At 42.9% G+C, this 25,491-nt stretch overlaps 1 protein-coding gene across 6 annotated transcripts in view; it reads left to right on the forward strand.

Moving 5' to 3' along the window:
* The window catches only part of RAD51B (RAD51 paralog B), a 561,771-nt gene that overhangs the window by 488,257 nt on the left and 48,023 nt on the right, over positions 1-25,491 (forward strand). For all 6 annotated transcript variants that reach the window (XR_013440743.1, XM_078053834.1, XM_078053838.1 and 3 more), the window contains exon 9: positions 21,103-21,206. Coding sequence is in view for 5 of the 6 variants with exons in the window: in XM_078053834.1 (XP_077909960.1) it covers positions 21,103-21,206 (104 nt within the window). In the remaining variant the exon portion in view is untranslated. The remainder of the gene's footprint in view (positions 1-21,102; positions 21,207-25,491) is intronic.

A 25,491-nucleotide genomic window follows, 5' to 3' on the forward strand; every position in this document is an offset into this window, starting at 1 on the left:
CCGTGAACTTTCTCGTGAACACACATGTATAACCAGCACCCAGATTAAGAAACAAAACCTTAATGGTACCCCAGGAACTCCCTCTTCCTGTCACTACCCATATCTACCCAACCCAAAGGTAACCACCATCTGGATTTCTACAACCACAGATTAGCTTTGCCTGTTTTTGAACTTTATATAAATGGAATCATATAGTACATTTTCCTTGGTACCGTTTCTTTTTTTTTCTGTTTGTTTTGTTCAACATTATTTTTATAAAATTTATCCATGTTGTTGCGTGTAATATATAGATATAGAGAGATATATATATAGAAAATGTAGATAGCCAAAAAATAAAAATTACAATCCTACTATTGTAAAATAATGTAAAATATCAGTGTTTATAATTCTAGGCACTTCTCTGTGCAATACAAATACTTTTGGAAATTTTTTTCAAAAATTAGATCATAGTACACATAATACTTTGTGATTTGCTCTTTTGTTTAATATATCAGATCTGCCAAAGTATCTTAAATATTGGTCTCTCTTAAGGAAGCTGCATTCTGAATTGACCTGAAAGATAACTTAAAAAGTGGAACTTGGGGCACCTGTCTGGCTCAGTCGGTAGAGCGTGCAACTCTTGATCTTGGGGTTGTAAGTTCAAGTCCCACATTGGGTGTAGAGATTACTTAAAAATAAAATCTTTAAAAATAAAATAAAAAAATATTTTTTAAAAAAGTGGAAACTTATTTATTTTAAAATCAGGAATAAACATTAGTATCTAGAGTACTGATTTTGATAGATCTAGATATGGTCCATCTTGGCCAGGTTTCCAGGAGTCTTCTGAATAAAGGTGGTAAGCAAATGGACCACTGAGTTGCCAGGTTGACCACTGATACACTCAAGACTGAGTCGGGCCTCTTGTTTCTCAATGAAACTTCTGGATTTCTCTCTACTGTTTTAAACCTAGGTATTCTGATAATATGTAACACATTAGGAACGTGGATAGTTTTCTGAGTGGCTTGTGGAGTCTATGTTCAAGTCCTAGCTTATTCTTTAACTTGAGATAAGTCTGTAGTATGTTCCTTATTTCTTAAATGGAGAGTCTCATCAGCACATCTGTTTGGGATCATAAGAAATAATACTTATATAACATTTTGGAGTCCTTAAATGAAAAGTTCTGTCAAGTTGCTGACTGTTCTTAAAATTTCCTCAACTAACATTGTGGAAATCCATTGTCATGGATATAGTTGCTGAGCGGGGTCATAACTAGACTGCAAATCTTGAGTAGTGGAAACATGTAAACCTTGAGGTTCCAGTCATTTATTTAAAAAGCTACCCATTTATTTCCTAGATGTTAACACTAAGAGCTTAGCCTGTTGTAGTTTTGGTTTCCACACTAAATCTTCCCACTTGGGTCTTTATCCTTACCCATTTTGGATTGTATCTATTGGCATATGCCAGTGGGTTTTCCTGAGTGAGGTCAGCTGGAACACTAGTATTCTGACATTAACTTTCCCCTACGGGAGTGAAGAGAAGTAAATATCCCTGTTAGCCCGTACAAATTCTTGACCTGACACTCTTCAGACACGTCAGGGACCCCTTCGGACCAGCACTGAGCAAAGCTTTCATTTCTTAAAGAGAAAATGTACTATGGCGGGGAAAATGCTGGAGCCAATCTATGCAGAGATATAATAGTAGTAAGGCGTCTTGGAGATAAGAGGGGCATTAGAGGCCTCTCGTCCTACTCCCTCATTTTTCGGATGGGTAAACTGAGGCTTAAGGAGGTCACAGAATGGACTTAGAAGCTTGATGTTCCATCACCTAGCCAGATGTCTGTATTCTTTAGGAGGCATAGGGAAAGACAATGTCTGAGGAGTAATTAGGGTGATCTAGACTGCATTAAACTAGTGCAATCTCTGGTACCATCTAAAGCCTTACTCCTCTCCAGGTCACCCCACAGAAGAGAGTATTGATTCATCTTTCCTCTTTCCTCATCTAGAGATTGTGATGGTGAGAGGAATTTGGCATTTTACCTGATGGGCATTGGAAACTTGGCCTTCTGCTGGAGAATTCAAAAGTTTAGTTCCGGAGATATTCAGAAGATGCCTTTCTCCAGAATCAGGTGGTGGAGGTCAACTGCTATTAAATTTATGAGGCTTTCTTCCTTCCTTCTTTCCTTTCCCTCTTTCTCTTTCCTTCCTTCCTTCCCTTTCTTTCCTTCCTTCCTTTCTTCCTTCCCTACTTCCCTTTTTTTCTGTGGTATTCTTTTTTAAACTTGTTTCTGATCCAACCTCTTAATCCTCACTTTTCAAGTTCAGTTACATTTCTGTTTTCATAGATGTATCAGTTGTTGAGTCTTTAGTATGCAGAGATGCTGAGCTTGCCCTTCTGAAATTCTTCCGGGGTCAACTGGCCTTATTAGTCTGGGTCCAGGCAATGAGAATATTTCCAACTCCTTGGGGACTGTCTTGGCCTTGAGCAGAAGTGGGGTCTCTGAATCATTACCTAAGAGAGCTTTGTGGATTGTCACAGTTGGCAGCCTCAGGACTTGAGCTAATCCTGGAAATTCCTTAACTTCCCAGAAAGAAGTTTCCACAAGGTCAGGCTGAGGTCCTCAGAGAGAGCAGATGGAATAAAGCTTGCAACTAGTCGCTTCTGCAGCTGGACCTGGAGATAAATAAAATCATACCCATTTTTTTTTTGGATCATCAAGCCTTTGCTTCTCAGGGGCTATCTGTTCTCTACTTCTTTTTCCCTGTATGTGGGGGGAGGAGAATGCACTGCAATCACTGAAAGAAAGGCAAGAAAATGTGTTGACTCAGTTCCCATGGTGAATGCAAGGAAGGCCAGGCCAATAGAAACAACTGAGATATTACAAAAATGTGTTTCTTTCTGGCAGCTGTGCAGTCGGTCCTTTATATCCAGTCACTATAATTGGCTCATCACCCAAACTCTTTCCAGGGTCATTATTCTGGTTGTGGGGGGCTGCTTCTCCTGCAAACAAATGTTAGTTTTACTAAATGTCCTCTCTCTCCAACTTTCTTTGTGGCAAGTGAAGAGTATCAAAGCATCATTTAGGGAAAGAAAGTATAAAAGATCAGAGAGATAAAATCCTGCAGGTCTTCTAAAGGCTCTGGCATATTTGGCTCAAGCAACACAAATTATGAACTAATGAAGCCACCTATAAAATCCAGTTTTAATTAACTTGAAGGCACATTGGTGTTTTTCATTAAAATGAAATTGTATTTAAATGGAAAACTACCAAGACAGGGTACATTGGGCCATTGTTCACCGGGGCTTGGGCATTGGCAAGTGAGTCGTGTACTTAGAAAAAGCAAAGCAAACCTTGTTTTTGTGGGGCCTTCTTAGCTTTGGAGGACTTGTCGTAGGTTCCCTGGAATGTAGGGAGTGCTCCTAGGTAGGATGCGGGCACAACTCAAAACGTATGCCAGTTCTTCTTTTTATGACCCTTCTAGTCTTCTGTCATCCTGCTCCCTGCCTTTCTCCCTCTCTTTAGCCCTTGGCCTTGATACCCCAGGAATACCTCTTTCATTTCCCCCCTTGCATTGACTGATTTGATCCCCACTATCATTTGTGTGAACAGTGGATGACAGAGCACTCTATAAAGAGACAAGGGTGCTATTTCAGGCTTACAAGACAAATGAAGCTCGGACATCACAAGGGGCTGGTGAAAACACGAACCCCTCTTTTGAAACTTGCACTTCACTAGTTATCTGAGAGCTGAAAGGGACCTTCAAGATCCTCTAATCAAAGCCCCTCCTTTTCCCTAAGGAGGACACTGAGACTCAGAGGTGAAGTGACTTGCCCGAACTAGTGAAGACCATTCAAGTGGGGCTTTGCCATCTCAACTCCTGCCCTTTCCCCTCCAGCCAGTGCTGCAAGTTCTGCAACCCTGTTGATTCCAACACAGCCCCCAGCTAGAGAATCCTGCCTTGTCAGCAGAATGTCTCTGCAAGCTGACATAGGACATGTACACATTCGGAGTCAGGAGGACGGCCGAGTTTCCCCTTCCGGTTCTGCCTCTGCTTTGTTGGCTTAAACGAGTCACTTCTTCCTTTGTCTATTTCCCCGATTGGTAAAGAGAAGATAATGAACCTTTCCACCTATCAGGCTCACTTGAGTGTTATAAAGAATAATGAGGTGATATTTGTAAAGTGCTTTGAGCCGCTGGGAAAGAGGAGGGGTGAGTTCAGGAGAAAGCATTATTAGCTGCAAGCACTTATCAGTTGAGCTGTTTAACAATAGTGGAGAGTAAGAATACTCAGAAATGAATTCCAGGGACTAGCCCTGCTTTGAATTTAGGAGGAGGATTAGCGGGGACCTAATAGGTATTCCACTTCTCCGATTTCTTTAGTGTGCCGTCAGACTAGGAAAGGTAATGACATTCTTCTGTGTCGGATTCAGCCTGGAGTTTCAATTGGGATGTCAAAGTGTACTTGTCTTCTATTCTCATACCGAGGCTGTGTTATGTTGTCATTGTTAAAGCCCTGGGCATCTTCTATCCCCTGGGGTAATTTCACTGAGAAGCTATACAAAGTAATTTCTATGCAGTGGCTGGACTGCCGTTTATAAGGTTGATTAGTGGAGCTTCTAAATCTAAAAGTGCCTGGGGAGCAATTTGGATGAAGCAGAGAAATAAAAGGCAAGGTCTTCATCATGGTTGATCCTTTTTTACTACCCCACTCTTCGGGGATTTTCTCAGGAACTCAGATGTATGTATGGTGCAAAACACGGGGCCTGATGGCCATCGTGGCATCCTCTTGCATGTGAAAACAGAGATGTAGCCCAAGTGAAAGTGAATTTGCCAGGTCACTAAATATATTTAGAGCCACCTTTTAATGTCCCCTCCCCCACCAAGGGCTCGACAAGCGAGCAATTTATGGGGGCCTGAGACATGTGGGAATGTTTCCAAATGGTTATTCTGATGAAGGATCTGTTGCTCCACACTCATACCCCACTGTTTGAAGATCCTCCGCCCTGAGTTCAGGTCTCTCTCACTTTCAGGGTCAGGGAAGACGAGAAAAGAAAATCAAAACCGGAGAAATGTTTTGAGCTCGTGCAGCTCTCTGTGGGCCAGCTGGACAATGAGCCAAAAAGAATGTTCCTCCTTCCTTAGTGGGCAGGAGCGGGGCTAAATTTTATCATCGTCCTCTGGTGGGTGTAGGGAGAGGTCAGGAGATCATTTGGAACAATAATTTTCCCAATCAAAGTTATATTGAGGAACTTGCACCAATTGTGTCTTTGTCCCCTGAAGTCTATGGACCTCTCTGTAATGGCCGCTTCCTCAAACCCTTGCTCCCCCCCACACACACATACCCATTCTCCAGACCTCCATCCGCAGGGGCTGCCTGTCGGGCTTTCCCCTCCTGGGTGGCAAGAGCTGCCTGCACTAATGTCGCTCTGTGGTGACCTGTGAGTTTCCAGTAACATCCTCCAGTGTGGTGCAACCACAGGCAACAGGCCCGCAAGCAGAGCCCCCAGATGCCTGTCCCACGCACACACGTGAACGCACATGAACACACCCTGGACGCGGGAGCCCCCTCTGCCCCTCCTGTCACCCCACTGTGTCCTCCGAAGCTCCACTGTGAATCCTGTACCTCTTTGGGGGCCGACTCAGACCTCTAAACCGACACCTGGATTCCTTCCTTCCTGGGTCAGCCACCAACTCACTTTTGTGTTTCCTCTCCAAATCCCTTCTCTGCCCTGAGACTCCATGAAATAATATGGGATTTACTTGGCAGGATTCTCTGACCTCCTTCAAAGACCCAAGTTTCTTGTTTATTGTAGTTTGAATGTCTCAATCCTCCAAAAGCATTTGGAATATTTTCTTCATTTCCCTCTCTCAAGGTATCTATTTTGTCCCAGACATGCCTCCCCCAGTGTGTTTTCAGGGAAAGACGCCGAGACTTTGGGCCCCAGCTGCTGCCCTTTCCTTCACCTCTGCGAGGGCACAGACCGGCACTGGGCTGACCTTCCCGGGCCGGCCAGAAGAGAAGGCTGTGGAAGCCCGCACGCCCCCCCCACTGTCCCTCCCTCTGTGGCCACAGCTGCTTGCCCTCCCCACCCCCCTCCCCTGCTCTTTTTCTCAGTGAGCCTCAGCGCCAGTGCCCCAGTGAGCCGCTGGGAACAGAGGTCTGTCCCCTGCACCGGCCTCGGCTCCCCACACTAGAACATTCAGGCGTCAATGGGAAACAGCAAGATCTGTCAGCATTGCCCCTTTCTTCTGGGCTTTGAGGGCCACATTCTCCACGGCCATCTGTTCCCTTTCACCTCTCTGGACAATGTTGCTTTTTAAAGCCAGCGATTCTTCCTCCTTTATCCCCTCCTCTCCCGCCTCCCCTTCTTCTGCGCTCCCACCCTTTCCCCCTCATCTCTCTCTTTCCCAACCCTATGAAATTAGCCTCTCTTAAGAGAAAACTTGCCCTTCTTCCACACAAAGCTGTTTTGCAACCACCGTGGGTTTTTTTATTTTTCATTTTTAAATTTTTTTGAAGTGACACATTGCTACTCTTAAAGTTTGTGATTGTCTTGGGGGTATTCTTTTGATAAGGATGGGAGGGAGGAGGATAGAAAAATTTTTCAGTCATGCAAAAAGAAAATACAGAATAATAATGAGTTTTAGGTTCCTGCTGGCAGGCACTTGCCTCTTAAAAGAAGGAACCCTCCCTTTCCTTCCCTAGATGATCAGTTTAAGGAAATTTTTGTACCCTAAAGGTCTTTCCGCCAAGTATTTTATTATAATTTTGTTGTTGCTCCTATGTTGTTGCTGTTGTGCTGTTTGTAATTTAGAGCCAGGGCTGCTGGGAGGTGGGTCCGTGATCCCTTTGGTCTTGCCCAGAGCTCTACGCAGCCACAGAAGTGCCTGATGAGGCGGGGAAGCCACGATGTCTTCCCAGTGAAGCAACAGAGCCTGAGGTCCAAGGAGTGTCCAGGAAGGGGTGTTTGTACCAGGACTGACCCTGTACCTCGGTGTGTGACCTTAGGCATGTCACTTTCCCTTAAAACAATGATGATAAAATCCTTTACTAAAAAAATGTTTAATATGTGACTTTTCTATGTGTACCATTACTCTGTTTCATAAACAAGATGAGTCTGTGATAATGTCATGAAAACTTTATGGGCCATCCTTGGCTAAGGATGCTGTAATAATCTACTGCTGGGGTCAGACTCAGCTGCTGGTGTGGGAAGTCAGCGAGAACAAGGACTCCCAGCCCTGGCTGCTTGCCGGAGTCCTGGGCAAGGCTGAAACACAGGCTCTGGGGTCTGACTGTCAGTGTTTGAATCCTCTGTCCACCACTTACTAGCTACACAAATGTGGGTAAATTTTTGTCATCTCTAAAATAAGGGCAATAATAATATCCAACTTCATGTTGTTATTGGAATGACTAAAAGATTTGTATCACGTAAAGCACTTGGAACTGCTTCTGGCCCATTGTAGATGCGTGTGAATGTTAACCATGATTATTGACCCCCTTCCTATCCCACGGCCATATTACAGATGAGAAAATGGGCTAACTGGCTTCCTGTGGGGCTTTTCTGACTCTATCACATTTAGCTTCTGCTGCTTTATTTTTCATTGTAGAGTTAATATTGATAAAAGAAGTAATGTAATTATCAATGGGATTGCAGTGATGATTAACACAGCAATTCCACTTAGAAATGTCATAAAGTAGAAACATCCTAAGGTATTAAAAAAGATATGTAATCATGTCCTTTTGGCAAAGAAGGTAAACCAGATGTGGAGATTATATTCATGGAAGGAAAGCCAATCACGATTTTGGCAACTAAGGTTATTTTACATAATTTCAGTTGGAAATCTACAGAACCTGGAGATTTATTTTTCTTTGGTATCAGTTTCTAGAAATGTATCATATGACTAAGAGTTTCCCAACAATAGGGAAAGAACATTATTAAAATATGCTTTCCTAGACAGGCACAGATGACTCTGAGTAAGAAATTGAATATTACAACTTAATGAGGAAAGGAACGTGAGTGGAGTATCTAGAAAATGGGGTGAGTTTTCTCTCCCAGAGAGAGAGATGAATGGTCATTCTTTAAATATTTTCTAAATGGCTGAAAGAAATAATGAAAGAAGTGACGAGTCAGGCTGCTGGGTTCAAAGCCTTGCTCTGCCATTTGCAGGGTGACCTTGGGCAATAACTTACTCTCTCTGTAGCTCAAACTCTTTCTGTAGAAAATTGGTATGATAATGGCATCTCCCTCATAGAGCTAATGTGTGTAAGGTATTGAACCTGGAGTCTGGAACATACTAATTATTCCAAAATGTTACCTCATAATTCTTTACTGTAATGTCTTGTAACAAGTGACGTCAGAGCTATGGGACAAGTTATACCAAGTAGGTGGTCTTGATCACTTTGTTGAATCTGGTCATTTTCAGTAAACCCATAGTTCTGTCCTCTTTCTAGATAAACAGTGGCCTTCAAGGAAGAAGGAAATTGCTTTGCTCAAGAACTCATATTTCACAGATGTGTACTGACCGCCTGCTGTCACCAAAACCAGTTCCCCCCAATTAAAATAGTCTTGTGAGCATCAGCACATTTTGTTCATCAGTTCCCTCTCCTGCCATGAGGCTCCTGCCTAAAAAGACTTGACTGTACCACCCGGGATTGGGGCAGTCTTGTGAGGGAATACTGGAGGGAGTTAAAGGAAGATCGTCTCCGTTGCCCAAGGTCCCCCACACCCAGGCAATCCGCACATGGCAGGGACCCTGCAACTTGTGATCCAGAGGCCACTGTGAATTCCCGTCAGAATGGAGTTTTCCCTCTCTTCTGTGGCCCCAATCTGTTGGGAGCCTTATGTTGGCATGACAACCACGGGGGTGGGGGTGTGTATCCGGTTGCATACCCCAAAAAGCGAGAAGTGCAGCAGCTTCTCCTCACCTTGACGCAGGAAGCCCAGCTCTAGATGTCAAGGAAACACAGGCTGAACTGCAGGAACCTGGCAACCCAGCTGAACTCACCACTGTGGGAAAAGACATCCCAAGTACCTTTGGGTTCTTGTCTAAAACTCAGGGTGCTGAGGACCCGGGGATCGCCTCACTGAACTATTCACCGTTCTGTTTCTTAGCCCCCATCCCCCTTCTCACAGCCTTCAGGGGCAACAAACACGTGTGATATGCCAGCATTCCATTCCCTCCCGTGCATGAAAATATCCTGATTCCTATCATGATCAGGCTGCTTCCCAAAGGGGTGCTTGAGACGGGGCGGGAAGAAAGCCTAACAATAAATCTTTGCACTCCGGGCAAGGTGATAATTAAAAGCATTCTCTACAGCGATGTGCTCTCTAAGGCCGAAAGGGAGGCAGCTGGTCAACAGAAAGTCCTAGCATGCCTGGGCCTGGGCCCCAGCTCGGCCTCACACTAGGTGGGTTTCAGTACAGTCGCTTCTTAGACTATGAAATGGGAATAGTGAGTACACGGATGCGGTGGGATCGAGGGAAGCAGGCGATGAGTGCAGTTTAAGTTGAATTGGTCAGATGCACTTGTGTGCTCTGGACTGTTCAGAGCACCTCAGGGCCCCTAGCTCCTGTCCCACCTGATTCTCTTACTCCCTCGCTTGCGCTCTGTTCCTGTTCTCACTGAAGAAACAAAGGGAAGCTCGAGCTCTGAAAGCTAAGCTGTGTTTGGTGTCTGGAAGAAATGCAGGTCAAGGAGCCTGACTGACAAGGGACCTTAATGAGGGTCTCTGCCTGCGGGGGACCTGGGCCTCATCACTAGCCCCGTCCTGTCTCATGCCGCAGGCCGCCAGCTGCCCCTCCTCCACTTTCTGACTTAGGGTTTTGGGTTGCTCCTCTGACAGCAGCTCCAAGCAGATGAGTTGTGGCATTTCTAAACAGTTTACATCTCTTCACTGTTCCCCTTGGGAAGTAGGGTGGGGGCTAAATCAGCAGATAGGAGTCTTAAAAACTGGGCCAAAGGGCATTCACCAGCCCCGTGTCTTCCACTGATGAAAAGAATGCAGAGCTACATGACAAGATATGAGGTGGAGATTTTTTTAAATGCAAGTGCATCCGTAACAGTACACGGACTGTCCATGGGGTCTGAGTAGTCTATAACTGCAAGCAAAATAGCAAATGCCTGGTACGTGATTTTTTTCAAACTTTAATGTATACAGGGATCATCTGGGAGAGCCTTTTGAAAATGTAGACTCCTGGGCATCACCCCTCAGAGATGCTGATTCATTAGGTTTGGGATAGGGACAAGGATTCTACATTTTAAAAAGTGGTTTACCTGGTTTAGATGATTCTGATGCATAAACATGCAAATGAAACAATGCCCTAGTAATTTCTCCATAGATCCAGTCCTGTGTCCTGATTTTCTATCAGTGACCCAAGTCAGCTCCTAGAGTAGGCCAACCTACATTTTCACAGTTGTTTATTTTTGTTTGTTTTTTTAAGTAAAAGAGTTCAAATCTACAGAAAATTTCCAGGGAAGGTACAATGAACTCCCACACATGCTTCACCTAAACTTCTAACATTTTGCCACATTTTTAAAATCTCCCTCATATTATTATTATTAACTTATTTTTTATAATATGAATTTATTATTGTTATCTTTATGAAACCATTTGAGAATAAGCTGTAGATATCATGACCTTTCATCTCCAAATACTTCAGCATTTATCTCAGAAAAACAAGAACTTCTCTTACATAATAACCATGATACAATGATCTCACCCAGGAAATTTGCACTGATATAATACTATTATCTAATATGCCAAAGTCAAACTTTGTCAGGTGTCCCAATTATGTCCTTTATGGCAACTTTTTTTTTTTTTCTGATCCAAGATCCAGTTCAGGATTAGACATTCTATTTAGTTGAAATGTCTCTTTGTGTTAATGCTTTTTTAATGATTTTTCTTGAAGAACATATTTCCTGATAGACAACAGCATTTCCCCCCCACACTCCCACCCATCCTTATTACCTGCAAAGAGCCAGGGATGCAGTCCAGCCTGAGCAACAGCAGACTTCAGCTGAGGCCTTGGGAAAGGACCCTCTCTCCTGGTCCTGGGTTTGCCTAGTGAGCTAGTTCCCCATCACTATTAGTGTGTCCCTTTGCTCTTCAGTCAGGTAGGCTATCATTGTCCAGACTAGTTCCCTGGATATGTAAAGCTACCAAGCATTACTTCACTCTAGTTTAAATCTCCCCAGGAAGAGTAACCGATAAAGGATATGCCACGTTTTGTCCTTCCTAGCTTTCTCCAGAGGCAGCTGGCTGAATGCATACCTCTGAGGGGGATTTTTTTTCCCCCCCAGCAGCCAGGACTATAGATAACCTGAAATCAGATTAAGTGACTGTATTTCTTCTGCTTCGGCCAGGAAAAAAAAAAAAAAGTCACCTGAAAAAAATATCAGACAGTCAAAAAATGAGATGACCACATATAATAATAGCAGGACTTAGTAGAATCCAGCTCTGGTATCCTCCTGTTGCCTTAGATTCTGTAATTAGAGTAGAAAAGCAAAGCTCATACGAAGATGGCTGATTGGCATGATTTGAGGAATTCACTTATTTACAGTGAGCATCTAGAACACACTGCTATGGAAGAAAACCCATTTCACATAAGCATCTTCCTGGTTGTTGTTGAATTAAGCCTAATTCAGAAAGAAAATGCCTCAGAATGAAATGAAAAGAAAATGAAATGTTTGGGTTTTTGTTTTCATTGTTTGATTTGCTAGTATTTACTTAAGAATAGTATGTGTTTCCTCTAATAAGTGAGTTTATTTTTAATTAAAGAGTTCTTTTCAAAGGGTCAGGAGACCTGGCTACAGGTCACCAGTCAGGCTTCCCCACCCCCACCCCCAAATAGAAGGTAGCTGGAGAAAGCTATATTAAAGAAAGGTTTCAGGGACAAGGCCTCTTGGGGAATGTTGGAAGCAGAGCTGGGTGGGAGGAGATTAATTCTTTCTATTCAGACACCCTAGTTCTGTGCTTCCCATGCCTGTTATTGTTTTCATAGCTATCCTTGAGGACGTTCATGATTGTCGCTGCAAACATAGCAGAGCGGTTCTGTGCAGTGTCCCCTACAGAACTCTTGGTTGGTAAATTAGATGCGTTGTAGACTAGGGTGAGTGAGCACCCTCATCCTGTTCTAGGAATTTCCCACATGCATCCTACTTTGCCCAGAACAGTCCTGATTCATCTCTGTTATCCCAATATAGTCATTAAAATGTCCCCATTTCATTTTCAAAAGTGTCCTGTTTGGCTGATGACTTACATAACCATACTAAGACTCTGGGAAACTTAACGTATGTTCTCCCCACACAAAGCCAATGGAGCTGTCTGAGTGGTTTGTGCCGGCACCTACCAGTCTTCATCCTAGTGATTAGCTAACTCTGTTTCTTCCTTCTGCTGTGGAGGATTCACCCATCCCTAACTCTTGCATTCCAAAGGTTCTGATTGCCCCACGTTTTCTTGTCTTCTTCACTTTTCTAACGTTTCCCACTAACGAGTTTTCTTGGAACGTGGATCCTAGGTGTGTTGTGCAAGTAAAGACTCTGGACTGCACTCAAATCTTTTCACCTCTAGCCGAGAGACATTGGAGATGAAATGTTCTGCTTTACCAAAGTGAAGCAGCCTTATCCTTTACCAGGCCAAATGCTTCCTCAGGGCACAGATGATACTGAGGCAGTTAGTGTGCGGTTTTATGCCTCAGATCCTTTATTTGTAAATCTGAAAGAAGACTAATAACTTCAAAGTATTTTGAGAATCTCAAAGCTCTGAAGATTATAAATAACAAAAGATATTTTTTTCTCATCTAAAATGGCAGTACAGATACTGTGGTTACTTACTTAATAGATAGCGTGTGTTTCCTGGGCCATTTGCAGCTGATGGGTTTTTTCCAGTGCTCTATTTATAGAGCTAGGTCAGAAATATCACTTCCGTTGGAACTTGACCTACAGACCATTGTCAATTTTAAAGGCCTGGGGAAGTAGAGTGCACACTGAATACAGCTGGTTCACAGGTTCAGTTAATGAACCACAAACCCCCAAGGAAATTAATTTTGCTGGAGGATAGATGTGTGAGCCTGTCCAAATCTCTTTTTATGTGATACCTTTGCACTGTGGCCTCATGGAGCTTGTAGGTCATCTTGAATCCTTATTCTAGAAAGAGCCTATCCTAGGTAGTCTTCTTCCCTTTTATACCCCATTCATCCTCTTCAACATTGCTTGCTGAAATTCTGGCTTCCTTGTCAAATAAAACAAGACAACAAGACCTGATGATCCACTAACAGAGGTAGTTTAGGCTACTCTCAGTAACTTAGGAAAAAGCAGATCTAAATATTTCCCTACTTCATCTTTTGACTGGGGCTAACCAAGATTCTCAGTCACTTCCCCAGTTCAAATGAATGATCCAACAAAAAGTATATGCTGAAGCTCAGCCACTTCCATGGGCCTGGTTTTAAACAGGAGAAACTGAATTTAATGGATGGTAATCCCCTTCTGATCCCTACTCTCTCACTCAGACTCCCACCTTTAAGTTTTGTTGTTATGAAGTCGTGTTTGCTGGGACTTGGCCACTGGCCATCACATGTTTACCCATCATAAGGTTTTAGTAGGTAGGAGAGACTTAGAAAATCCCTAGTCTGTAGGGAAATCTACTCTTAGGAAAAGGACCACATGTCTGCACTCTCTGTAGGCTTAAATGGGTGTTAGGTAGGGTACAGCCATTCAAAGATAGCACACGGAGTAGAACATTCTCAAACTTCTGGGAAAAGTGAGGTCAGAATGAAGAGCTAATTTCTTGTCATCAAAATGCCATAGATTCAAAGTTCTTAGGAGAGACAGGAACTTCTGAGATCAATTTCAACAACCCCTTGTCGTGGATGAGGAAACTGAGGCTCAGAGAGGCAAAGTAACTGGTCATTAGCAAGACCTGCCCTGATGTTCTTTGTTACATCACTCTCCTTCTCCCACCCGGCCCCGTTAAAAGCCCACAGCTGAGTCGGAAATAGAACTCCAGGGTCCTGCCATGTAGCCAGCAGCTGACCATGTGCTGTCATGCATTATACAGAACATGCTTTAGAATGTGAGGACAAAGATAAGAAAGAGACTGTTCATTCCAATGGTAACATGCCATCTCCTTCCTGACCTTATTGCAGTCCTGAAAAGATTTATAGGTATTTTCTTTCTTCCTCCTTCCCTCCCTCCCTCCCTTCCTTCCTTCCTTCCTTCCTTCCCTCCTTCCTTCCTTCCTTTCTTTCCTCCCTCCATCTCTCTCTCTCTCTCTTTCCTTCTTTCTTTCCTCTTTCAAGCTCAATAAGTTGCCTTTCATCTAAAGGGACAGGAGGGACCAATGTCCAGGATATCCAGCCCTCCTGGGCTGTGAATTTTTCCTCCCCCCACCCCTGACCTGGGAGTCAGTGCTTTGTTTATACTTTCATTATTTTTAACATGGAAAAGTCTATTCTTCTAAAGTTGATCCTTTTGCTACAGGGCAGACACTTTTATGTTATGTACTGGAGATTCAGTTTGACCTCCCAGAAATGCTTAGCACAGGAGTCAGAAATTGAAATGTTTTCAGAGAAGGAGCTTCCTCATTGAAGGCCCCCCAACAGACCTCTTCTAGATACTGACACAAGCTGGTACCAGAAGCCCATTACCTTTTTGGAAATCAAGGCTACATAGCAACCTGATTATCCTCCTCCAGTCTGATTACACAAGGACTATACCCTGTGTGTAGAACAGGGAGAGAGCCTCTTGCCTTGTGAGAAATGTATCTTCATAACCAACTCCCACTCCACAGGCATGGGGAATTGGATCCAAAAGATAGTAGTCATGAAAGATACTGCAGAATCCAAGTCCTGTTGTTTTAACCACTTCGTGACTGAGCTTTACTAGCTTGCCTCATTATTAATAGAATAAAAAATGTAGGAGATGATAATTCAGCTTTCTTTCTCTCTAGAATTTCATCTTCAGTGTTTAATCAGCATTGTTCCTGTCATTTATACATATCAAATATCTCCATCTGAGAGTCACCATGAACCTTTGGTTGCCCGGAGGCAGGAATTATTATTCACATTTTACAGATGGGTAAGCAGTCACAGAAAGAAAACATGCTCTGACTTACCTAAAAGAGTCTGAGAGAGTGGAGAACGAATGTCCCCACAGTCTGTTTTAGAGAGACCTGACTTCAGTGTAAACAAATTTGATTTTCTCCGTGTAGCTTATTCAGGTACTTCCACAAGCTCAATCCTGTGATGATGAAAAATCCCCAATAATGAAAATATTTTCAAAACCCAGTTCACTTATTTGATTTTTCTATCTGTATTGAAATGAACCAAATTCCAGTACAATGAAGTCATTCTGCCTTGGCAGGTCTAAATATCAGAGTCATCAAGAAGGAGAAAAGGAGACAGTGCCCTAATTTTTAGAACTTCCGCTTAAAATGAGCGTAGAGAAGATTCACTTATCTCTTTCCTGACCAATTAGGTCATTGCTCAGGAAATCACCTTTTCTGAAAGGCCAGCAAAGCAGATTCCTTCTACCTTTAATTTCCCATAAACAGCATTAATGATTATTTATGCCAGAAATATTTGAAAGTCAAAAGACATGAGGCCATTGAATTTTCTAGTTGAAAATAAAGTTACAGGGACACCCAGGGGCACCTGGGTGGCTCAGTGGGTTAAGTATCTGCCTTTGGCTCAGGTCATGATCTCAGGGATCAAGCCCTCGTTGGGCTCCCAGCTCAGCAGGGAGTCTGCTTCTCCCTCTCCCTCTGCCCCTCCACCCACACACTTGTGCACACGTGCTCTCTCTCTCTCTCAAGTAAATAAATAAAATCTGAAAAAAAAGAAAAGTTATAAATTTATAGTAACTGACAGTTTCCCCACCTTCCTTTCTCCCACTTCTCTCTCAAGTAATCCCACCACCTATAGCCACTCTTCAGGGTCCTATTAAGTGAAATAAGTTTTCCATTCTGACCAGATTTTTAGGCCTTCAACTAGAGAGGGTCAGTTTTGGGCCACCTGATTTACATGAATCAGCTGCTGGGCCAGTTGCGCGAGGTTAAATAACTTCCAAGCCAGGGCATGCATTGTCTTTCTGGAAACCCGTTGCCCTGAGTTATCACTGTATATCAGAACAGAGGAAGCTGGTTGTGGAGCCAGAGTGACACACAGATTCAGATGAGTGATGAGATGCTTGCAATACGCCTCCATCAGTGTCTTTTCAGAGGTGGGCCTTCAGGCTCTTCAGGCCCTTCAGGCCCTTCCCGAGGCCCCCTGGGCTGACCCAGTTGTGGGCTGTTTGACATAAGGAGCCTGGAGAAGGCCGACTGGAGTAGTGGTGAAGACAGTTGCCCGGTTTGAGTCCCGGCCCTGTCATTAACCAACCATGTGACCTTGGGAGAGTGACTTAATCTCTCACAGCCTCAGTTTGTCAATAGGGATGATGATATTCCCTACCTCAGAGGGTGGCTGTGAGGATCAAAAAAAGATGTAACTAAGATATGAAGCTCAAACAAGACATAAGCCCTCTTTATATAAAGGGCTCACCTAGTGCCTCACTTGTAGTACTTTAAAAATATTGTCTTTTCTTATCATTAGCTTTCAAGGTCCTCTGTTACTGCTCTTGTGGTGACGTAATGTTTGTAAGCACTCCTGAAAGTAGATCTCCTCAAGCCACTCACTCGGGGTTTCCATTAGAAACTTTTCCACAGTTATTTGCACTCATGGCCTTTTGTCAGGACCTGAGCTTGCCTGTCCAGAAAGCAGCCAGATATATGGGTACTTTGTTATACTGTTTTCATTGGTTTAGGGACATGGCAGCCTTTAAATAGTCACCCCCGGCCCCATATGGCTCTGACTCCTGAAAACATCTTCCAGACCTGGGAAATGCCTATGATTTTATTACCTATATATATATATATATATATATATATATTTGTTTTTTTTTTGAGTGCTTAACTAACTCCTGATTAGTCACATGTAACTTTTTCGTGGCAAACTTGAAAGCTCAGCCTTACTTCATCTTATCACTTAGTAGGCATCTTGTTAGAAGCAACAAGCTTCTAATAAGTTTGTTTGAAAAATGTGAAAATGCTATTAATTAAGAATGTAAATCTGCTGCTAGAACAAATATATATAACATGGTTCAAATTTGAGTAGGAATAACTTATTCACTATTTAATCAGGATTTATTAAGTATCTTCTGTGTGTCAGTGACACAGAATGATTGAGGCATAAGTTAAGTGATTCAGGCAGACTAGCATAAATCAGACATGGATTTGGCCCTCTTAAAATATGTATTAGGGGTGATAAGAAAAGCACACACAAGGAATATACCACAGGAGAGAAAATGGTGAAACATGAGAGAGGGAAATAAAGTATTATGGGAATTTAGAGGAGGAAGACAGTATGTCTGTGATGACCAAGAAAGTGGAGTGCAGGAAGTGGTATCGAAGACAACGTGTGGACCTAGAGGCATTTCAGGTGTGGAAGGGACATGGGGAAGAAGTGATTACATTGGAGCAAAGTCTCTATGAAGTGGAATGGAGGGAGCTGTGTGGAAAGGCAGGTTGGGCACAGACTAGAAGAGCTTTGAATGCCAATCTGAGGAATTTAGAACTCTTTGGACGCACTTGGGAGCCATTGAAAGTTTTCGAGCATGCTTGATCAGAAGTGGCAGGGGAGTGTGCTTAGGTGTGTGCCTGGGGAGGTTAATCAGCAGAAGAAGAGAGAATGGGCTTTAGTGAGGAGGAACTGACAGCAACATGGACATCAGTTAGAAAGCTCTAGCAGCCATCCCCAGGTGAAAGCTAATGGGGGTCTGATCTAAGGTTGGGGTAGGAGGAAAGGACGGTAGGGAATGGATATAGGTGAGATTTTACAGTTCAGTCAATAGAACGTCACAATTTATTGGAACTGAGAAGCATGAGAGAAGGAGAAATTTAAAAATGGAATGAACCAGATTAACTAGAAGGCCAAGGAAAGGGACAAAGAAAGAAGAGTGAGTTATATGGGAAGACATAAGCTTGATTTGAAGATATTCAGTTTACGGTGCTGAAATTCATTAGGTCAAGCTTGTAGTTCTTGTTGTTGATAAAGGAGAACAGGTGCTAAGGCCGGTCATAGGTTGAGACAAAGCCTTCAAAATCATCCACGTGGGGGTGTTGTCCTTGTCAACAATGAGGCCATGCCATATGGAGCAGAGGTTGCAAGCTTGGTGGGAATGAGTGATATATGGCTCCTAAGTATGTTCATTTGTGTGTTTGCAAAAATTGTTAAATTAAGCCAACATGTTAAAGCCAGGAGATTGTACTTAAAACATCGACTTCTGGCTTCTCTTTTAAAATTCAAAAGATGTGGCTGACTACGAACTCATATTGTCACGTGACAGCAATAGCTGGAGCAGCCAGGGTCTGCCCCCTTGCGATCATGGCTGGATGCTCTCATTCACCACAGTCTCCACTACTCCCCGTCATCTCCTAATACTTTGTATTAAACACAAAGCAGAGTAATGGTTGCCTAGGGCTGGGGGGCAGGAAAGAGGGGCTTGAGGCTTATATGGCTAAGGCGCATGGGGTTTCTTTTTGAGGTGATGATTGTGGTGATGCTTGAACAACTCTGAATATAGTAAAAACCATTGAACTGTACACTTTGGGTGGATTGTATGATGTGTGAATTATCTCAAAAAAGCTGTTTTATAAAATGCAATAAAGAAAAAAATAGAAAAGAAAAATCAGTTGCATTGCCTTTCCAGGGTTGGTTTTCTTATAACAGAAAATATTTCTTTATTAATATGTCTCTATCAAAAAGGGGAAAATGGAAGACAAGAGGGTTGTATATTTTAAGAAGAATGGAAGAAAGTATATCTCTTTGCAGTAATAAAGGATTCCTGCATTTTAAGATGCAAACACCTGGCCTCTTTACTAATGCACGTTACCTTCCTAGCCACTGAAGACACTTGGGTGGTAGGAGAAAAATCAGTCATGGTCAGCCCCCTGGGGTCCACCCACAACTAGGAAGAGAGGGAGAAGAAAAGCAGAGAAGGAAAAGAATACTCATTGGGATTCAGAAGAAGCAGAAGAAGCAGTATATTGGATGTCAAAAGAAGGGGAAGCTTTATCAGCTGCTGACAAGAGGTCAAGGAGGATGGGGACAGAGAAGTCAGGAGGTTACAGGAGACCATCCAGTGAGAAAGCTTAGAGCAGTGGGGCCAGAGAGAGACTGGGGAGCAGATGATGAAGTGCCCCAGGTGCATTGTTCAGGAGTTAGTATTTCTCCTCAGCATGGAGGGCTGCTGGAGGAGTTTGAGTAAGGGAATGATGTGATTAGATGAGCACGGTCTAGATATTTTGTTTTCAAATTAATTTGTGTATGTTTTGAATGATGTACATCATGCACTAAGGTCACCCTAAATTTTATTCCTTCCTATGCTAAATTATTCTTCTTTCGGAAATCCCCAGGCTTGTTGTGGTCCCAGTTGTTGATTTCCATCTAATTCATTCCTGTACCTGCTTGAACCAGAGAAAATGTATGGTTGGTGTTGTCTAACCCAGGGGCATTCAACCTCAGCACTCTCGTTTTTGGGGCTGGATAATTCTTTGTTATGGGGGCCTGTCCTGTGCGTTACAGGGTGTTTGGCAGCATCACCAGCCTCTACCCTCTAAATGCCAGTGGCACTCCCACTTAGACATTGCCAACAAAATCACCTCCAGCCTAGAACCACTGACCCACATGCATCTGCTGTAATATTTGGGCCCAGGAGTGTAAGGCCATGCAAAGTTGGTAGACCACCCTGAAAGATGACAGGTCCAGAAAAGAAAGAAAAGAAGAAAAGACCAATACTCCAGACTGAGGGGTGAAAATCCGATGATGCAGTAAGCAGGCAATGAATGAGAAGCTCAAGGCCTCATGTTGTTTTAGCTAATTCGGTGGACTTCAGCCTCTCTGTACTTAGTCTCCTCATTGCAAAGAGATGGCATCTTGAGGATACAAGGCATAATGAATGTCCCACTGTGCTCCCTAGGGCTAGGATTCCTCTCATGGCCCCGAGCCAAAGTGCACATAGGAATTCAGAGGAGACCTCAAGATGTCCCAGATATGAGGTGGGGGGTGTGGGCAGGCTTCTAAGTGGTGGGACTTGTAAGCCTGCCTCTAAGGAGAAGGAAGAGGAGGAGCGCAGGAATAGTTTCCTCCTGATGATGTCAAGAGGGATCAGTGGAGGGGCGCCTGGGTGGCCCAGTCGTTAAGTGTCTGCCTTCAGCTCAGGTCATGATCCCAGGGTCCTGGGATCGAGCCCCACATCAGGTTCCCTGCTCGGCGGGACGCCTGCTTCTCCCTCTCCCATGCCCCCCTGCTTGTGTTCCCTCTCTCACTGTGTCTCTCTCTGTCAAATAAATAAAAAAATCTTAAAAAAAAAAAAAAAAAAAGAGGGATCAGTGGAGCTCTGGAGATGTAAGGTGGTAGCTGAAGCACAACTTGGAGTAGACTGGAAACTCAGATGAATCCTTCACATCCTCCCCCTTACAGGAAAGTCTTAGAAGGTGAAGGAATGTTTCTCTGGGGATAAGACTGTCTAATACAGATTAGATATGAAATGGTTAGATCTTCCGGATTCCTCTTCTGGGTGTGTGTTCGCATGTGTGCTGGGGTTGGAAGGGCAAAAGAATTTTATATGCACATGCCACCATTTCTATATTGATTAGGAAAACTGAGTTAAGACTCTTATCAAGTTAAACAAGTCTTACAGCTCTGTTAAACTAAGACTGTTTCATACCTGGCTCTTATTCTCTGCAGTAGCATTATGCCTTTCTGCCATGGATGTTGAGTGGCTCAGTTTATTATTAGCAATGGCTCCAAGCTGCCTTGCATGCAACCTCTTATTGATATATAACTCTGTTATCTTTTAGCCCAGTGGTGGTCGCTTTCACTGAGGCTGAAGGAAACTCATGCTGGTTTTTATTTTTAGTCTCAAGTTCCTTAACCCCTCTCCTTCTCTAATTTGCCAACTTTTGTGGTAGTGAACTGAGTCCCCCAGGAGTCTCTAAGCAATGAGCAACAACTGGACTGTTGTTTATGTGAAACACCATTACAAGAAATGGGCACTCATAATCATGGTTTTGCCCTGTTTCGTTTCAGGCACTTCTGGCTCCAGCTGTGTCACAGCTGCCCTGGGAACCACCTGGAGTCACAGTGTGAACACCCGGCTGATTCTGCAGTGCCTTGGTTCAGAGACAAGACAGGTGAGTGCTTTGACAGCGTTTTTGAACTGTCCAGTTTAGAGAACAAGATGTACTTAGCAATCGGAGTGTTCATCTTCTGAAAGCATCAGCCACATTGTCTGTCCTGGGCCAACACTGTCAGGGGGCAGCTAAAGAAACCAGCATCCCTGCCCGCCCCAACAGCAATTGTAATGAAGTGGGAAATCAGTCGCTCACAGGAAAAAAATGTGTAAGAATAGAGCCCATCGAGTTAGCATGCCTCCTGATATTTGCCAATGGCTTGGAAGTGACCAAGGTCCACCCTCTAAGGATCTCAAATTCTCCATCTCTAAAGGATGAATGATCATTTCACTGAGCTGGTATTTGTTGAGGACTAGATAATTTGTGTACAAATTAAATAGTGATAGTGCTTTTTCTTGAGGTTAGTATGCTTTGAAAACCATAGGCCAGACAGATCCTGCCATGTGATTAAACTGTTCCCCAGACCCTGAGGGGTGAAAATCTGACCCCTTTGGTAAAATGTTTGGTAAAAGGTGCTAGAGAGACCCCCCCCCCACAAAAGGATGATAGCTCTCCCAGAGCTCCCTATTTCTATCCTGGCCTCAAATGAGAACTCCCCCACCCCTTCCATCCAGAAAGTTTAACTTTCTATACCCTTTCTTTCACTCTAAAGAAAGGGACACCACAGTCTGACCCCTTTGGTAAAATTTTTTTTTTTTTTTTTTGTCTTATTTTATTCAATATACTTGAAATAATCATTCACAAATTTAACCTATCCTTAAAAATAGGCACTACTTATTTTAGTATAATCCCATTTATGTACAAAACAAACCCTTTACATATTCACACTTAGGTTAAGTGCACAGAAAAAAACCATAAAAGGATATGTATTATTAAATGCAAACACTGGTAACCTTTGGGAGGGTAATGTGAGGAAGGATCGTTAACATTTTTATTACATAAATTTCAGTAGGTTTCAATTTTTCACAACAAACATGTATTTATGGATTACTCCTAAATTTTTTAAAAGGCCTAATGGGGACCAGTTAAACCATATTTTCTATTCACCGTTTGCATATTAATTAACACTTCTATTGTTTCTGGGTACCTGTGCATTAACTACTAAGCCAGTAGGTTCAAGTACCAAAAGGTGCTAGAGAGACCCCCCCCCCCCCACAAAAGGATGATAGCTCTCCCAGAGCTCCCTATTTCTATCCTGGCCTCAAATGAGAACTCCCCCACCCCTTCCATCCAGAAAGTTTAACTTTCTATACCCTTTCTTTCACTCTAAAGAAAGGGACACCACAGTCTGACCCCTTTGGTAAAATGTTTCATAATTAGGGAATTTATTTTTCCCGATGCCTAACCTCAACTTTATTCTGTTGTGTGGATCAGGTTCCATCATGACCTCTCCCACAAGCAGGAGGAGGGAGAAGATAGGGTGATTGTTCTGATTTGTTGGATGGGGCAGAATTCAGAATCCAGATTTGCCCATCTTGCTAAGTATATTACAGTCCAAGTTATTCACTAAAGAGGCATGAAATATCATGCTGGTGGTCCTTTCTGGGGGAGGTGGCAAGGAGTTGTTGCCCTTTACCTGCATTAGGTAAATTGGCTGTCTTTCAAGGAGTCAGGAATCATCAGAAACAGACATGAGCCTTTGCCTGTTCCAGACATAACTTTCCGAGTGCCCTTGGTTACAGACCAGAGGATTCTTCTTGGTTTGCTTGGGACTGTGTAAATAACATTCCAGCTTGATGATTGAGTCAGCCATGTTCTGAGAAGATGGAGCTGCTTGTTTTCATTTAGGGGAACATTCTTAAGTTTTCAGGCCCTGGCGTGCTCATTACCTCAGTGATACCTTTTCCCCAATGATTCAAGTATCCTGGGTTCTGAATCCACACTTCTCTTTTCAGTGGAACATAGCCAGAGATGTTCCTGTAGAACCTAATGACCTTTGGTTTGTACCGTAGGTTATAAATTATGTTAAATAAACCCAGTTGGCAGCTGTCAGGCACTGCTGCCTAAACTCTTATTTGAAGAAGCAAAAGTCCTTGTGAATCAGTGTTGGTCCATTCATTGTCATGGATCTTTAACCCCATTCCTTGAAAATGTGTAGTTTATCTGTTTTAGGTTTTAGATAGCACATACTGATTTTGTGATGTAGGCTGTTATATATGGTAGCATGGACTCCAGACTCCCAGATCCTTGTTTAACCAATTCTAGCTAGCATTTATTAGTATACAAAGAAGTTAGAGCCACATTTTTCTTTTCCTTTTGTTTTAATAAATTAGCCTGTCATTTCCATTTTTTTCAATGTCAGTAGAAGTAACTGCTAGGACAAATGCTATTATTTTATGTCTCTTTGGTAACTGCAGGATTTTGGAGGCTCTTGGTTTGGGCTCATAAGGTCAAACACAGGCCACTAGTCACAAGAAGAATGAGGAGCACAGCATGGATAGATCAGTGACAGTTTATCAACTCATATCCTATCAAATGAGTCAGTGGTGTTATCTTAATCTACAAATGACAACATGTTACTATCATTGCTAATCAATCAAGAGCAGAGTTAAATGCTTTTGAATCATGTTTTCAAACACTAATTAGTAAAATATGTAAATAAAATAGTAAAGTATAATAAAATGCTATAGCAAAGTAAAATATGACCAGTGTTAAAATGGCCAACCCAGGCAAAAGAACGTACACTTAATTAATCTATAGAAATGTGCATGCCTTTTGGGACCAGTCCTTCAATTTGTGGCCTAATAACTAGGATAAAATTTGATGTAGAAAACATGTCTCCATCTGATGAACTTATCTCGCTTTAGCAGAAGATGTGCATCGTGATTCACCGAGCCTTTCCTGTGGTCTTAACTTCATGACAAAGTAGAGAAGCCATATGAAGATAAACCTTTTCTGAGATATGTGCACAAAACAGTACTTTGAGCTAGTCTTTAAGGTAGTTGTTCCAAGCAATACTTCTTTATAACACTACTTGGTAAGAGAACATGCCTAGATCATTCCAGCATCAGCAGATCTCTGGAACACGAACCACCAGGAGAACATACCTGGTATAGCTCTCCCCACCCCCACCAAAGCACAGAGGCCACTACACCAAGGGATCAAGGACATGGAATGAGGATTATGTTTTATCCCGTTTCTATGACATTGAGCTCTATACCAGGGCTCTTGAATGTGAGGCTTAGTCTGAGATCACAGGGCTGGAAGGAGGTCAGGTCAAGCTGAGCAGCTCTGCGAGCCGATTAAACCAAGAGCTGAATTGTATAGTCCAAGGGAAGGAGTCCTCCCTGGCTGATTATTTTCTTTACACCCTGGAAACTTTGTAAAATTATATAACCGAGAAAGAAATCTCCTTATCAGGGTACAAGCCAAGTTAATTCTCTTGTTTATTCTGCTTCAGTGTTTGCAAAAACCCTCTTAAGAAGCTGGGAAACATTTTCTTTTGGACTAATTTAGTTTTTTTTCCATTTGACTTTTATTTACTCTTTTTCTAGTCTGCTTCTACCCTGCCCCACCCTTTTTGCAACATTTTTATTCTTACCAAAGGCATGTCCTTAAAGTGGAAATAAAATGGCCTCTACTAGGTTTTTTTTTTTTTTTATCTTTTAGTATTTTGGATTTTTTTCTTTTAATAATCAAAAATATGTTTTCGGTCCACCATGTGCATGGCTTGGGGATGCAAAGAAGTAGAAGACAGAGTTCCTGCCTTCGAGGTTCTTCTGGTCTAGCGTGAGAGATGGTCCATGTGTGTATACACTCATAAGTCATCAAAATGAAGGGCAGGAGTCAAAGAACAAACCAATAGTGAAGCGCGGTCATAAGGCAGTGTTTGATTTGTTACCTAATAAGTGGTTGAGACGGTACCTGCTTTGAAACCAGACAAGGTAAACTCACCGGAGCCACATTAGTCTTTTTAAAAGACGGGAGGTGAGTTATCACTTTAAATCAGTGTTTCTCAAGCCTGGCTGCATTTTAGACTCATCACAGGAGCATTTACAAAATACCAACACCAGAGCCCCACCCCAACCGATTAAATCAGAATCGGCTTCGGTGGGCCGGGCACCAGTGTGTATTTGTAAAGGGTCCCCCCAAGTGATTCTACTGTGCAGCCAAGACTGAAAACTGCTGCCCTAAATAGATAAATGGATGTTCCTGAGAGAGAAAGTAAAGGGAAAGCTCAGGGTAAGGAGGAACAGGAAAAGAAGACAAACGGGAGGGCAGGTCCCATGTTCAGAAGACACGGGTTGATTTTGGCCTTGTCATGAGAGCAGAGGGTTTGTGCCCT

The sequence above is a fragment of the Halichoerus grypus genome, chromosome 8 (genome assembly GCF_964656455.1).
Source record: "Halichoerus grypus chromosome 8, mHalGry1.hap1.1, whole genome shotgun sequence".
In the NCBI taxonomy this organism is placed as follows: Eukaryota; Metazoa; Chordata; class Mammalia; order Carnivora; family Phocidae; genus Halichoerus; species Halichoerus grypus.